The sequence below is a fragment of the Centrocercus urophasianus genome, unplaced genomic scaffold, assembly GCF_019232065.1.
Source record: "Centrocercus urophasianus isolate 14NV4802_14NV808 unplaced genomic scaffold, USGS_Curo_1.0 seq_24, whole genome shotgun sequence".
NCBI lineage: Eukaryota > Metazoa > Chordata > Aves > Galliformes > Phasianidae > Centrocercus > Centrocercus urophasianus.
The window spans coordinates 1443103-1458051 of record NW_024884800.1 but is presented as its reverse complement, the minus strand read 5'-3'; the positions used below and the strand labels follow the sequence as shown (position 1 = coordinate 1458051).

The 14949-nt window shown below is 47.7% G+C and overlaps 1 protein-coding gene across 1 annotated transcript; it reads left to right on the top strand.

Annotated features, from left to right (window-relative positions):
- The first annotated feature begins 90 nt into the window (after positions 1–90).
- On the top strand, positions 91–6120 carry CHMP1B (charged multivesicular body protein 1B). Its single transcript, XM_042825050.1, has 8 exons — positions 91–226; positions 1924–2021; positions 2375–2521; positions 3330–3398; positions 3499–3606; positions 4383–4426; positions 4846–4918; positions 5438–6120. Exons 1-8 carry the CDS (start codon positions 211–213, stop codon positions 5480–5482), a joined length of 600 nt encoding a protein of 199 aa, XP_042680984.1. The 5' UTR covers positions 91–210; the 3' UTR covers positions 5483–6120.
- The last annotated feature ends 8829 nt before the right edge of the window (positions 6121–14949 follow it).

The window sequence follows — 14949 nt, the reverse complement described above, 5'->3', positions numbered from 1 at the left end:
TGCGCGCTTCCGCCTCGGCGCTCCCGTCGGAGTAGGCGGAAGAGGGAGCTGCCGGAAATGGGAACTACCGGAAGTGAAGGTACCGGAAGATAGCTGCCGGAAGTTGAAACTACCGGAAGAAGGAGCCGCCACAGAACCGGCAGAGGGAACGAAAGCGGCCGAAGCCTTCCTGCCCTGCCCTGTGCCGGGCCGAAGCGCTGCTGGGCCGCCATGTCTAACATGGAGAGTATCCTCGGATCGACAAGCAGCTCTGTGGGGCGGGCTGGGGATATGTGGGCGGGGTGCGGTGGCGCTTTGCTCTCCGCGGCTGCCGGTCCCCTCGGAAGGCCTCGGTGGGGCTGGGCTGGGGGAGGCCTCGGCGCGGGGGAGGTATGAGGGAAGGAGTGGGCGGTGTGGTGGCCGCGTGTGGCCGAGGCGGGAGGTCGCTGCCTGAAGCCTTGATCGGGAGGAAAAGGTTTGGGGTTAATGGTGGGAGCTGAGGTTATGGTGGTTGTTAAAGGAGAATGGGAAATGCTGATTTTGTTCTGATGGTGAGCTTGGGCCTGGCTGGTTTCACTGGGGCCTGATCTATGTGACTCAGGCAGAAAACCAGTTTTCTCTGTGCTGTGCTGTGCTGTAGGACCCTGCAGATTGTTCTAAACACTGGCGACCCACAAAGCGACAGGCAGTGGCTGCTGTGCTGATGGCACGTTGCTCCTCAAGTGTTTGTTTCCTGAAGCCTGACTGCTGTCAGCTGCACAAACTGCTCTTTGTTTCCTGGTGTCAGAAAGAAAGTACAGCTGAGGAGAACCCTTATGGGTGAACTTGAGCTTTCTGGCTGTATGCAATCATCATAATACAGAGAAGTAGAAAAGGCTTAAAAGACGACAAAGATCTCAGTGTAGCTGAAGCGTGCTGCTGGTTGTTGTGGTGGGGAGAGGGGTGGAGCTTGGAGCAGGTGACTGTGAGTCACCTCATGGCTGGTGGTGGAAGTTTGGTTTCGATGAGGTTGTGCAGCTGCAAGGGAGGAGCGAGGCTGTGTCGTCATAGGAGGAAGAGCCATGGAGGTAGCAGAGTGCCAAGGGTAAATGTGTATCTGATGAGTAACTGGGGGAGTTACTTCAAAATAAGGTATTCTGAAATGCTCCTTCTCAGTGCAAGCAGGTGTGCAAGTCAGTGTAAGCAGGTGATCTCATATTTTGCCTGGTTATTCTGGTCTCTGACCCGTCGTATACTTGAATGGACTTCAGTATGTTTTCTTGTTTGGTAAATGGTCTGGTTTGTGACTCAGAGCAGTTCATTTATTGCTGCAGAAAGAAACAGCGACCCAGATTTTAAAGAAATGAACGCAAATACAAGCAGCAAATTCAGTTTTATTGTTGTTTTAGCTCCCTTAATAGTTAACAAGTCCAGATGACAGAACTGTTGCTGCTCATGTGACACAAAGATGGAAAGGCTGCTGTTTAAGCCTGAGATCATCGTTTGGCTGGGAAGGGCAGCTCTGCCTCCTGTGTTATCCTGGGTGCGGTCAGCAGAGCCAGCTTGCAGTTATCCAGGAAATTTGTCTGTTGTTCCATAACACTTTTTTGGGGTGGCTGAGGAGGATCCAGGCAGGCCAGTAAGCTGCTCTTCCATTGCTGTGCTCTTCCATTTCACTGAGAGCCAGAGGCTCAGTGTGTGTGAGTGAAAGGAGCACAGTGAGCCTTTGATTTCTCTTGGGGAGTGTCTGTTTTGTTCTATGTATCAGTCTGAATTGGATTTGCTGTTATGTGGAGCCAGCTGGGATCTGAACTGCTTTCCTATGGTCCAGTAGGATCAATAGGATGAGTGTCTGTTCTTAATGTCAGTAGAGCAGTGCTAGGGTTGGTAGCACCTTAAACAGGAGAGCAGTGTGGTAAGGAGGAAGGATCGATGCTGTTCATGGACCCCTAACTTGTGCTGCAGAACACCTGTTTAACTTGAAGTTTGCTGCAAAGGAACTCAACAGGAACTCAAAAAGATGCGACAAAGAGGAAAAAGCTGAGAAAGCAAAGATTAAGAAGGTGAGCAGTGGGGCTGAAACATCTTCAGGTCTGGTTACATTGTGTAGCAGAATCTGTTGCTGTTTCCTGGCATGCCTGCTGATAGCACTGATAAATGCTTGTGACTTAAATTGCATACTGTACGTTTTCCCATGCTTATTAATAAGTGTGAGGATGTGTTCTTCATGAAGGACTGGTGGCGTTTAGCTGCTAAGAAAATTGTCTTAGATCCGTTTTGTTTTAATTAATAAAAATATATAATAAAAATATATTGATGTGATCAATTGATGCTTTTATAAAAAAATAGGCTGTTAGAAAAACATGCTTATGAAGATCCAGGAGAGTTGGAATGCTTTTTTTCTTCTCTCATACAGGCCATCCAGAAGGGGAACATGGAAGTTGCACGAATACATGCAGAAAATGCCATCAGGCAGAAGAACCAAGCCATTAATTTCCTGCGCATGAGTGCCAGGGTTGATGCTGTGGCAGCAAGAGTTCAGACTGCAGTGACAATGGGCAAGGTAAGTCTGTTTGAATGCATCCTTGGAAAGGATTAGTCCCCTCTGATCCTCTTGGGAGGGACTGAATTCCATCTGTAATGAGCTGGAAGGCTGGTTCCACATGTGTCTGTTAATAAATTGGGTGCTGGAATCATACAGTAGGGGCATAGGATCTCCAAGGTTGGAAAAGAGCTCTGAGGTCATCCAGTCCAACTGTCCAGCTGTCACCAAGACTTCCCCTGAGCCACATCCCTCAGCACGACGTCTGCACAGAGTCTAAAGGAGCTCTGCTGGCACTTGCTCCTTAGTAATAGAGTTTCTTTGCCATGATTGTAGCTTGTAACTCGTTAATTGCTGTTATTCATGCTCCTAAGGAGATCCCTTCCCAATTACATGCAGCCATTTGTAGCACTTCTGATCCCAGGAATTGGATTCCCAGGGGAATGTGGTCACTGTGTGTGGTGGGGTGGGCTGTGCTTGGGGACCTCAGAGGGCTTTTCCAGCCTTACCTTTTTAGCTCAGGTGATCTTTTACGGTACGTGGCTGTGCTGCTGCTCAGGCACAGTTTGTGCTGCCCTGTGATCTGTGTACCTAAACACATCTGTTATCCTTTGACAGGTTTTGAGACCCTCAGAAGTTAATGCCATATTTTGGTGAATGAATGGATTTGTAACGTTTCCAATGGAAGGACCCTAAAAAAAGGGATGTTCTAGATGGCAGTAAAATATGCCCTGCTATTTGGTACTGTAGGAACTGGATAGAAGTGAGAGGGCTCAGTAAGAAGCTCATCATTTTTCCTCCTTGTGATGAATTCTTGACCTCGTTTCAGGTAACGAAGTCGATGGCAGGGGTGGTGAAATCCATGGATGCCACTCTGAAGAGCATGAACCTGGAAAAGGTAAATGGAAACTTTTTGTGGAGGTATATATGGAAAGTTCTAGGAGTTGTGCTGCTCTTCTGTTATCTGCAGCTCAGTGATTCGATTTGTATTTTTGTAGATATCTGCATTAATGGATAAATTTGAACATCAGTTTGAAACACTAGATGTGCAGACACAGCAGATGGAGGACACCATGAGCAACACTACAACACTAACAACACCACAAGTAAGAATACTAAACAAAAAACTGTGTTCAAACTGCATGGAAAAGTTACGTGCTCCCTTCTGCCTGCTTTGAGGCACCTGAAGTGTTTTCACCTTCTGCTTCTTGATGAGAAGAGAGTCGTTCAAGTTACAGCCACAGTGTGGTGGGTCCTGCAGTTGCATTTTGCTCTCTCTCACTTCTAGTAGGACTGATTTTATATTATCCATTGAGATCTTCAACCCTGCTGTGGAATGAGCAGTGCTTTGGTGAGCTCTTGGTAAAGCTTCTTAGCTGAGATACATTCTTAAGCAATGCTTAAGGTAGTTTAATGTTCCTGGCACCTGCCAGCTCCTGGTAGCCCAGAAGATGTTGAACTTCATCAGAAGTTTTGTCTGATGCTTATTGGAGACAGAGCTTTGTAAATAAACCTTAAACCACTTCTGTTGGAGATGGGCTTTCTTTCCCAGTGTGCAGAGCACTGGTTTAATGGTTTGCAGTCAGCAGTTGATAATACTGCCTTCAGAGATGTTTGCTTTGTTTGCTAACAGCTGACTGCAGTTCTTCAGGAGCATTATTTCTCAGATGCTGAAGTTCAATGAATGGGCTTTTAATAGTCAGAACTCTGCTGGTTTTTGAGTTCATGCAGAGCCCTCTGGTGGTTAAGCACAGTTTTGTTAAAGATGTTTCACTTTAAAGCAGTGTTTTGTTTTTAAAATCTGTTCTGGCAGGATTGAACAGAAGAGCTCAGCATGAGCTGCAGCAGTGCAACTGAGCCAGTTTTGTTTTCTTTTCTCTAGAACCAGGTGGATATGCTTCTACAGGAAATGGCAGATGAAGCAGGGTAGGTAACACCAACCCTTCCAGGCAGACACAGAGGTGAGGTATCAGTGCTTCAAATGTGTCTCTTGGAAGCAGACAAGTATCAGTAATTTTCCTTTCACCCCTGGCCATCAGTCACTGTTTATAACTTAGCTGTAGGTTTTTCTGTCTCTATGTCACTTGTATACATGATGTGTCTGATATATTACTGTTAAACTGAAGTCTTGCTCTGTCCTGATGCTGGTTGCCATGTGTGGCTTGTCTTGGTGGTGAAACTAGCTTCTTGATTGGGCTGTCTAATGAGCAGGTCTGCAGTGTTCATTGGGTGCCAGGGATTTCCTGCTGTCCCACTGTTGCTCAGTGTGTCACTTCCTGTACTTCTTCCTTTAGCCACGTGTGCCTGACTTTTGCTCTGGTTTTGTACTTTTCTGTTATCTGCAGCCTTGATCTGAACATGGAACTACCTCAAGGGCAGACAGGTTCTGTTGGTACAAGCGTTGCCTCAGCAGAGCAGGTAAGTTAAGACTCAATAGAAGTCAATGTTTCTAAAGAGCTGTGGAACAGAACTAATGCTTCACTCAGCCAGAGCAAACTTGCTAAATTCTAATTAGATTTTGGCAATTCAAAAGAAATAATATCTAATTAAAGCAGTTTTGCAAGCACAGTAATTAAACATACGTTTAGTTTAGTGGATGCATTAAGTTTAGTTATTTCCAAATCTTTTTTGCATGATTGTCTAATAGAGTTCCAAACTGCTGAGTCTCCGACCTCTCCAAATGTAATGAATCCTCCCATCTCCCTTTCCATACACGGAAACCTTGCTTTTTTTTTCTTTTCCCCATTTAACCTATGAAAATCTTTAAAAGATGAGTGTGAAGTGCTCTACATTTGCCCTGGGCAGCTTGGAATTTCTTGCTGGGGCTTGGACTCGATGCCATCTGCACACACGACTGCAGAACCCCACCGTGACCACGTGCTTCCCGAAAATCAGTGTTCCTTTTACTGATGGTTTCTTTGCTTTGCATCTCTGCAGGATGAGCTGTCACAGAGGCTGGCCCGCCTTCGTGATCAAGTTTAAGTTAAGCAGAGCTGCAGCCCTGGCTGTGCTGTCAGAATACTGAGGTTTCCCCCTGCACTCGAAAGGTGCGCGCAGTGCGGCGTAGGTGTTCCAATATTTGTAACGTAGGGTTCTTCACTCTGAGCTTCTCCTCTTTCTAATACATTCAGTAATCCAGAAGTATCAGCTCTCTCATGTCTTTTTCTGTACATTTTGAAGTTGATATATTTTTGGCAAGCTTTTTTTCACTGAATCAAGTTGATATCCTAAGTCAGCCAGTAACGCCGGAGCATTCTAGCTGAAAGGAAAGCAGAGTGCTATTGATAAATATTTTAAATTATGAAGTGATTTTTTTTTTTTAAATTATGAGAACTGTTTGTGGTTGGAGAACTGATACATTCAGTTCTGATGATTGTAGTAGCCAACTTTCTTATATAGCCAAGCTCCTGGAACCTTAGAGGTGGACAGTGTGGACTTCATGCAAGTACACTTGTCAAAATGAAAGAGTGGACTTTGGTCTGTGGTGGTTGTAATATGGTAAAGCTACAGTAATTGTGCAGGTTCAGTTAAAAATAAGTTACCAAAAGCTGTTTTCATGTAATTGGGAACTTGTACGGTTTGATCACTTTAGTCCAGGAGGAATAAAATATATTTTTCAACTTGGTTGGTTCTGTTGAATATTTTAGCTTGCACGTTGTTTAATGTTCAGTGCTGTAGCTTCTCCATTTTGCTTTTCTCAGCATCCTGTGGTGCAGCCAGTAGTGCCCACAGTCGTCTCTGCTTCCACCACCGTGGTGTGGAGCTCCTGCTCTCTGTTATCCTTAGGCTCAAGCTGAGAAACCCATGTGAGATAACTGAAGCCTGCTTTTCTCATTCCTTGTCATGCTTTCTCTCCATTTGTTTTTCCTTTATACGCAAGGAAAAGCACTGATCGTATCCCCTACTTCTGCCATATAAGAAACACCAAAGTGCTTTTCCTCAGGTTTGCATCCTCACAGTCATCCTTCATGAGCCAAGGTCCCAACCTTGTCCTCTCCAACCAGGGCACACTCCTGGGTCAGCTTGCTTCCTCTGCTGGTTGCAGCTGGTCTGGTATTGGAGAGAGCAAAGTGAGAACTGGGTGAGCAAGGGGGGCACAACTGCTGTGCCTCCACTCAGCTGCTGGATGAATGCATTGGTTCTGTTGGGTTGAGAACAGCTGCCTTGTTTTGTGAGGTGTAATATTGCTCTCTGCAGGTGGGGTAATGTGGTCCATAACATTGAAGTCATCTATGGAGAAGGTGGTTTGTTTTAGTTCATCTCCTTACACTTCTGCACAGTGAGAGATTCGGACTGCTTTCAGGAGCTTTCAGACTCCTGTGGCTGTGAAGTAAAGAAATGGAGGTAGAAATTCATAGCAGAAACTACTTGTGGTGTGTTGTGGTAAGTGGTGATGTTAAAAATTTCTTCCTGACTTTTTTGGAATCATTTTTTGTAGGTGTGAGGAAGATGTGAAGCACCATAGACTTAGAATTCTTAATTCACCGGTGCTGAGGACCATGCAGACTTGCCAGCATTGGGGAAATGTTTCAGTTAAAAACTGCTTACTTTCTTTTAGTCAGCAGGATTTTTTTTCAGTGAAAATGGGCAAAAATGAGGAAACTGTGGAGCTGTTTCAAGCCATTTTTGATGTGCTGCTCAGTCGCTTTGGAGGCGTAGCAGGATGTTACGTGCTGAGGTATTCAGGGCACAAAGCATGGAAAATCAGATAAAGCAACCTGAAATGTGGGTTTGTATCTCAGGCTGGCAGCCTGAATTTGAGTGATTTAAATGTGCACTTTTCCTGTATTTACACTTAAGTTCAGTGCAGCCTTCTTTCAAACACCTTTCAACGTTCCTCCTGCAAATAGGAGAAGCTGGAAGGTATTTTAGAGATGATACACTCTTAACTGTAGGTACAATCCTTTAAAACCATTAAGGTAAATGTATGCTACCCCTTTTTCCCTCCTAGCTACTCCTGAACAGCATGACAAAATGGCAGTGGTGTATCTATGCAACCAGGTTACCCACAGCTGTGGAAACTGCTGGTGTGTGTGCCTTCATCCTGGTGCACTTGGTGTACTTGTTGACACTCAGTTACTTCAGATCTCGTGACAGGACTGGAAGCTGCTGCTGTGTAATAAATGCACTAAATCTGAGCGTGCTTTGCAGTTGGTTGTTGGTAGGGCTGTACCATAAGCTCAGGATTCCTTGTGTTTGGCAACCTGCTGTGTTGCACAGAGCTGGGCAGACTTGGCTGATAAAGCAAAGAAGGTTGGGACCAGGAGGAATCTTTGCCCCGCTGCTTCAGCTTTGAGCATTGCTGTGTGTGAGTGTTGCCAGCATCGTGCACCAGTTGCTTCTGCGTGTAGATCTGCCTTCTCCTGGGCAAGGAGCCTGTGTGTGTGAGCTGCCCTTCACCACGTTGCAGGAGTTGCATTTGTAATGTCTGCATGTTTCTCCAGTGTTTTGCAAGTGCTTAAAACTGGAACTTCAAGCAATATTTGACTCTGGTCTAATTCTTCCATTGGAGTTCTCCTGGAAACGTTTGGTTTTTTTTTTCTGACCCACTGTGGCTCTTTGCTTTTACGTTCCTGGTGTCTCTTGTGAGATGATGGTGTACTTCTGCAGCAGTCTGCTTTGTGTTAAATAAATTGTATGAGCATTTATGCAACCTCTTTACCAAACAGTGCTTCAGTATTTGTACTTATGAGCAGGCACATCTAAGGTGAAACGTTGCTTCAGGGTGGTTTTGCTCACTGTTTAATTCCTGATTTACTATAGACTGTAGTATCTTTGTGTTATGCTTCCAACTGCTCGTGTCCAGGCAGTCTTCATTCATTTGGATTCCACAACAAAGCCATGAAAAGATCCAGCTGAAAGGAGAAGGGAGGAAAGGAACGAAAAGAAATCTCAGTGCCAACGGGAGAAGATCATCACTCTGCCTTTGTGGAGACCCTCAGAGCCCAGAAATTTTGTTACATATGGTCAGCAACGATGTACAGAGACAAATTCTGAAGTTGGTGACGTTGTATAGAGAAGAGAATAATTTTTGTAGCTTGGCAGTGTTCATGATGGAAACAGCTTTACTTGTTATGGGACAATTTGTAACTGTAACTGCAACTGGTAAATAAAACTGTACAGCCAAATGACTTCAGGTTGTGTTGCCCAGGCTGTGGATGGTTTCTGGCATGGCTCTGTGCGGGGACAGATGAGCGGCGTGTCGTTGGTGTGCTGTCCTTAATGCACACAGTGGGAAAACTGGCAGCTGCTGGTGGCTGAGTTGGTCCTCTGTGGAGATAAGGTTTATTTTCTCCTTCCATCGTTGTTTGGGACCCAGCAGAGGGAGCCTTGAGCTCTGCTTTTGTGTGGGTCCAACAGAAATCAGCATTTCGTTCTTACAGGGGGGCTTTGGCAGCCCTGCGAGCTGCTTTGAGCTCTTTGTCTCATGGGGACCCATTGGTTCCGGATGGCATCTCTGCCGTTTCATACAGACAGAAGCACACTGTGGACTGATGGAAAATAGGATTTAACAGAAAGTTTCGTTTTTGTTTTCAAAGGGTGTGTTGAGATTTTGATGGAGCACGTGGTGGCTTTGCTTCAGGACTCCATAGAGCACAGTTTTCTGCTGTCAGCGTTGGCATGTCTGTCAAGCTATATTTTCTCCATGAAATCCCAGTGAGGTCAGTGGCCTTCCTCGTGTCAGAAGCAGCTCTGTTACCATTCAGATAAAGGAAAAGAGCAACGTGAGCAATCTGCAGCTGATTCCAAGTGCCATCGCCCTGCCTGACACGGAAGAAGACACAGTCGCTGTGCTGTGGGATGTGAGCTCTTTGGGAAGCCCTGCAGTGTCCTCCAGCAGGGGGCTGGGGCAGACTCACTGCTCTGTTTGTTACTCATCCTTCTCAGCCTTTCTGCTCAGACAGACTGCGTGCATTGGTAAGGAGAGCCTGAAGTTGTTAGCTCGAAATGAAATAACTGTTTCCCCGAAGTCTAAAGTCATAAATCAGACATGCAAGCTTATCCGACAAGATAACAATCAGCTTAATTTAATTTCCCCACTATCTGCTTCGTAATACTTTGTTATCATCAATTTCTGTCTGAAGGAGCTGGCAGGGGTAGGAAAGCATTTTGAAACATTCCATGAAGACATCCTCTCCCCATGCATTCTTTCTATGTATATCGTTGCTTGTTTTTAAGAACTCTCCTTTTATTCCCAAGAGGTAACGCTGCCATCCTGCTGGGATGTTTGCTTTGGTGGGGGTGGCAGTGCTCCATTCCTCTCCTCTCACTGCACACTGGATCCACGTTGGCTGCTGAGCGCGTCGGTTCCGACCCCGGATGGAGCCCAGCACTGACTGCAGGCTGTAGGAAAGCTGCCAGTCCCCTTTGGAGTGTTGTCAATTAGTTCCAGTCTCCCGGAGCTGGCCGTGACCAATCGCTGTGACCTGGAAGTGGATTAAGTCCATCACAGGGAGATGGACTTTTCCTGCAGTAATTTGACAAACGCAGTCTTTTTTTCCTTCTTAAAGTCCCGTGTAGAAGCTGTGCCTCATTTGCTCCCTGGTGATGGACGTCGTTTCCGGATCGAAGCGATAACGATTATCCAGATTGCTGCTGATTGGTGTAGCAGGTGCCTTAATTTATTAATGCCAGGAGAAGAGAGGGATTTGATGGCAATGAGAGGAGGGCTCCTGGCAGCAGCTGTGGATCACAGTGCTCCCTGACCCCCTTGCCCCACTGCAAGCACTTAAGAACCTGATATCTCCATAAACTCACATCCATTTCTGCACCAGAGATGTCTGTGGGGTTAGAATTATTAATACCTATCAGCCTGGCGTGGCTCTGGTTCAGTAAGATGCACAGATGGAATTCAGCCGTTGCACCCACTGTTGACTTTTGCCACTTTGGAGGCTTTTGCCTTTGCTGGAATTACTGCCTTGCCACATTTGCATGCTGTTGCATACAGAAGGAGGCATTTGGACTTAATTTTTGGCGCTGCTGTGTGTTAATCAGCCAAGGTACGGCCTGCTCCCGGGCTGCGGCTGTTTGCAGGCACGGTGGGATGGAGATGTGTCGGCACAGCTGCTGAGCACATTGAACAGGGAGCAGTCAGTCACACTCCAGGAGTTTTAATTGAATTACCTTTGACAGTGAACAGCAAACCTGGTGGGTGATCTACTAAATTAAACTGATGAATGGGCTCCCGAAAATCAATTAGCGCACGGGGCTGAGAGCACGAGCACATCCTGCTGCTCCGCAGGGACCGAGCGGGGCCGGACTGACAGCAGCAAATGTGAGACAAAGTGAAAGCATGCATCTGCCTCTGCTGACCTCTGCTCCAGCATGAAAGCAAAACAGGAGCTGGAGGAATCCGCCAGTAAATCACCGGAGCTCTGTTCTGCAGAGCTGATACAGGATGCTTCCAACCCTCTTGATTAATGCTGGGCTGTGTGCTGAGGAAAGATGTGGAGGCTGCAGAGACACAGCAAGGGAGAACAGCTGGCAGCTCTTTGGTTTTCAGCTGCTCGAAGAGGGATCCTCTAATGCTGCTGTAGTGCTGTGGATGGGCTCTGTCTGCAGCCCTGAGAAGCTCTGCTGCCTGGTGCTGGGTGGGGGCTGCCCCAATGCTGTGCCCAGCATGTAATGAGCTGCAGATGCTGCAGATGGGATGCACACACCACAAGGGCTTTTGGCTTGCGGCAAAATGAGAAGGGCAGAGAGCTGCAGCCATCGGCCCCAACCCATCCCCAGTGCCCTCATCCCTCGGTGCCACATCCCTCTGCTCTGGAGCAGCTCTGGGATGGTGAGCCCACCACTCCCTGGGTGGCTGTGCTGGTGCAGCGTTGCTCTTTGGAGAAGAAATTTGTCCTAACATCCAACCTGAGCACAACGTGGGGCCATCACCTCTCATCCTGAGAAGGAGCCACAGACTGAGAGGAGCGCAGGGCTGGGAGAAACTCGGGGAGACACAGCACGGAGCGCTGCATTTCAGATGCACTTCTGTGACCCATCTGAGGTTTTAGCTGAAAAAGAGACAACTGGGAGCACGGAGCTGAGGAGTAGGAGCAGCCCCTCCATGGGATCCGTTTTCAAGGGGTATCTGCCACAAATTGGAAAACAAAAAGCACCGAAAAGACAACAGCCACAAACCTCACAGCGTGCAGAGTGAGAAACGTGGCTTTCATTTGGGCGACTAATCGCTTCCAGCTGAAGCAGCCATTAAAACCAGTTGAAGAATTACAATGTAAATAGATTAATGCAGACAAAGCAACATGTGTGCTGTCCCGTGTCTTCTCATTACCTACAGAATGCCTCAGCAGTGACACGCTGTTAGTCTAAGCCACTTGTTGGGCCCTGTGCTAATCAGCTCAAATTAAATAAACGCGGCCAATAGAAATGGATGTTGTGTTTGAAAACTGATGCACCAACAGAGTTGTTCTCCAGGAGATAATTACAGCCGTGACGAAGAAATGATTCTTGCAGAGGACTGGGGGAGCAGATTGATTCTCCAGGCTGGAGAAAGAAGATCTGAAACTCTTTCTGAAGTTTTGGATGCTTTTCAGTTCTTGGCATTGCACGAAGGCAATCTCAGAGATTAAGACTGACCTTCCAAATGGGAAGATGTTCTTCAGGCAATATTTAGAGTGGCTTTGGGTTGGAAGGGATTTAAGTGTCATCTCATGCTTGTTCCTTGTGTGATTTACCATTAACACAATAACATTGACTGGAAAGGCTGCAATTCTTGTCTGCCTTTTTCCCTTCCCCACACGCTGTGCTGGCAGAGTGGTGATAGAGACATCCCAAGTGCTGTCAGGACTGGATGAACGAAAGGCATCATTTGCAGGCGTGGCATCTTAATTGAACACAAAGTCCTCGTCGGTCACAGGTGAGCTTCATCATCACGTCAGAGAGGAGCAGCTCGCCCCAGGAGTGGTAACAGGATACAGCCCCAGCTGCTATTTATTTCTACAGGCAACCCAGTGCCGTGGTCTGATGGCACGGTGTGGCCAAACCAGTGGCAGATGTGCGCTCAGCCCTGCTCACAGCCTCCCCTTTGCCTCTGTTACTGCAGCAGCGTTGTGCTCTGCTGCCTTTGTGGGGCAGGCAGGGGTTGCCTTATCCCAGCAGTAAGGTGGGATGCTCATGGGCAGCTTCTTGTTCAAGGGCACGGCGTCTCCCCTGTTTGTGCAGACCTGTGCTCTGCCCAGCCTGCTGGGCTCGGGATGAGAGGTAACAGCCCCACGTTGTGTCAGGGGAGGGGCAGGTTGGATATTAGGACAGATTTCTTCTCCAAAAGAGAGGTGGTGATGCACAGGATGCCCAGGGGGGTGGTGGGTCACTGTCCTTGGAGATGCTCAGAACTGTGGGGTTGTGGCACTGAAGTATGTGGGGATGGGCATGGTGGCGTGGGTTGGGGTAGGATTGGTGATCTTAGAAGCCTTTTCCAATCTTAGTGAGCCTATGAAAGCTTAGAGCTGCTTCAACGTGTTTCCAAAGCGTGGTGCCAACAAAGCTCTTACAATTCCGCTTAGGTTGCTTACAACAACATTTGCTCTTGTGGGACCATTATAGGTATGAGAAGAAGATGAAGACAGTGCCTGATATCACCTTTTTCTGTTGTATTTTGGATGCCTCCCCCAAGGAGAAATCCCCTGAGATTCCACCAGGACCGTGCTGATGAGCAGCCATGTGTGCAGCCAGCAGATTCAGAGGTGCAGAACTCAGTGTGAGGAGATGTGTGGTTGGCTCCTCTGCAGATCCTAACCCTGCAATTTCTGCACCCTGCCCTCCTTCTGCTGCAGATTCTTCAGCACATTCAGCTGCTCAGTGCACTGCAGAGCATGTGAGTCCAGGGGAGATCAGCCCCCACGTCACGAACGTTGCTTGGGGAGCAGGAAATAACTCTGCATTGAAACATTTAGTGCTGATTTATACTCTGTGTCCCCAAGAAGGAAGTGAGACTGAATTTCACTCTCTCCTTGAGCAGCCCAGACAGCTGGGCTTTGTGGGCTCTGCTGCCATTGTAACCAGCAGTGTGGAGCAGGCAGTGCTGGGCTCTGATTGATGTATGGGACTGGGGGAGGAGGGGGGAAGCATTTGTTGGGTGCTGTCAGATCCCGGGGAGCTGCTGACAGCTCATTCCTGGCCTGCATTGCCCAGGCTGACACCCTGACCACCCCATTGCCAGCACGGGGCAGGAGGTGTTTCCCACAGTGGGATCTGTGGCTTTCCCTTTGCACACACTTCAGTGAGAGGAGGCAGAGACAAAAAGGGGCCAGGGCTGCCCCTCACCATGCACCCGGTGCTGGCACTGCTCCTTTTCTCATGAAAGCCCTTGAAGGTTGTGGCTGTAGAACATGGAAATCGGGGAAGCGTTCACCTCCAGGTTGTGTGCGATGGGAGGTACAAATCCCAATGGAAATATCAGTGCTGAAAGCTAGGAATCAATACAGACCCAATTCAGGATTACTGCTGGAGCTGTTTCTGCCTTAACCCTCTGAACAAAGGGACCCTTGGCTGTGCTGCAATGAGCTCAGTGCAGAGCAGTGCCTCCGTAACCACTGTTGCTGCTCCTTTCCTGTGCTGGGAGAAGGCAGGGAGTGCACAGTGCCTGCAGGTCTGCTGAGCTCTGGGCTGTCCCAGGGATGGGGATCTGCCTCCAAGGTGAACACAGGTAGAAGGAGAGCCCAGAAATGGTGTGCTTTGTCTCCCTGTGTTGGTGCCAATGGGCAGGAGTTGCGTTCTGTTGCGACGGTTGGGTGCTGTGGGCTCTGGTTTGTGGTGAGAAATAGCAAAGGATGTGACCAACGTGTTCACGTGTGGCTCTGAGCGTCCTGTGGGGGAGTGGGAAGCAAACAGAGACACAATAAATGCCAAAGAATGGGCTGTTGTGAACACGTGGTGATGGGAAAGGATGGGGTGGCAGCCCTGCCAGCCTCTGTGTGCAGGGTTTTGTTAAAAATATTTGTGCAATTAAAATCTTCATTCCCAAAAGTCTGTATACGAACTGGAGGTAAACCAAAAGAAGCCCGTTCACGGCCAGGTTTTGCAGCAGAAGGACGTTGGCTTCAGTTTATAAAAGCCAAAAGGAAAAGCTGTTCAGCTGCAGCGTTATGTTTGAGATGGAGGTGGCCGCCAGGTGTGCAGGGATTTGAATGAATGCTCCGAGAGGATCGCTGTAGGAAATGCTGAGTGTGGTCATAGGAGTTTTATGTTTCCTGCGCCTGGGGCACGGCGTGCTCTGAGACTGGGAAAGGAGCTTCTTTTCCGCCTCCTTTCCCCTTTATTCCCTCCCGTTTTTCCTCTCCTTTCTCAGTTTTCTTTTTCTTTTCCCTTCCCCTTCCTTTTTTTCCCCCTTTTCCTTCCTTCTTTCTCCATTTTCCTTTTTTTCCCCTTTCCCCTCCCTTTCCCCCCTTTTTCCACCCTTTCTTTTTCCCATTTCCTTTCTATTTTTTCCCTTCCCCCCC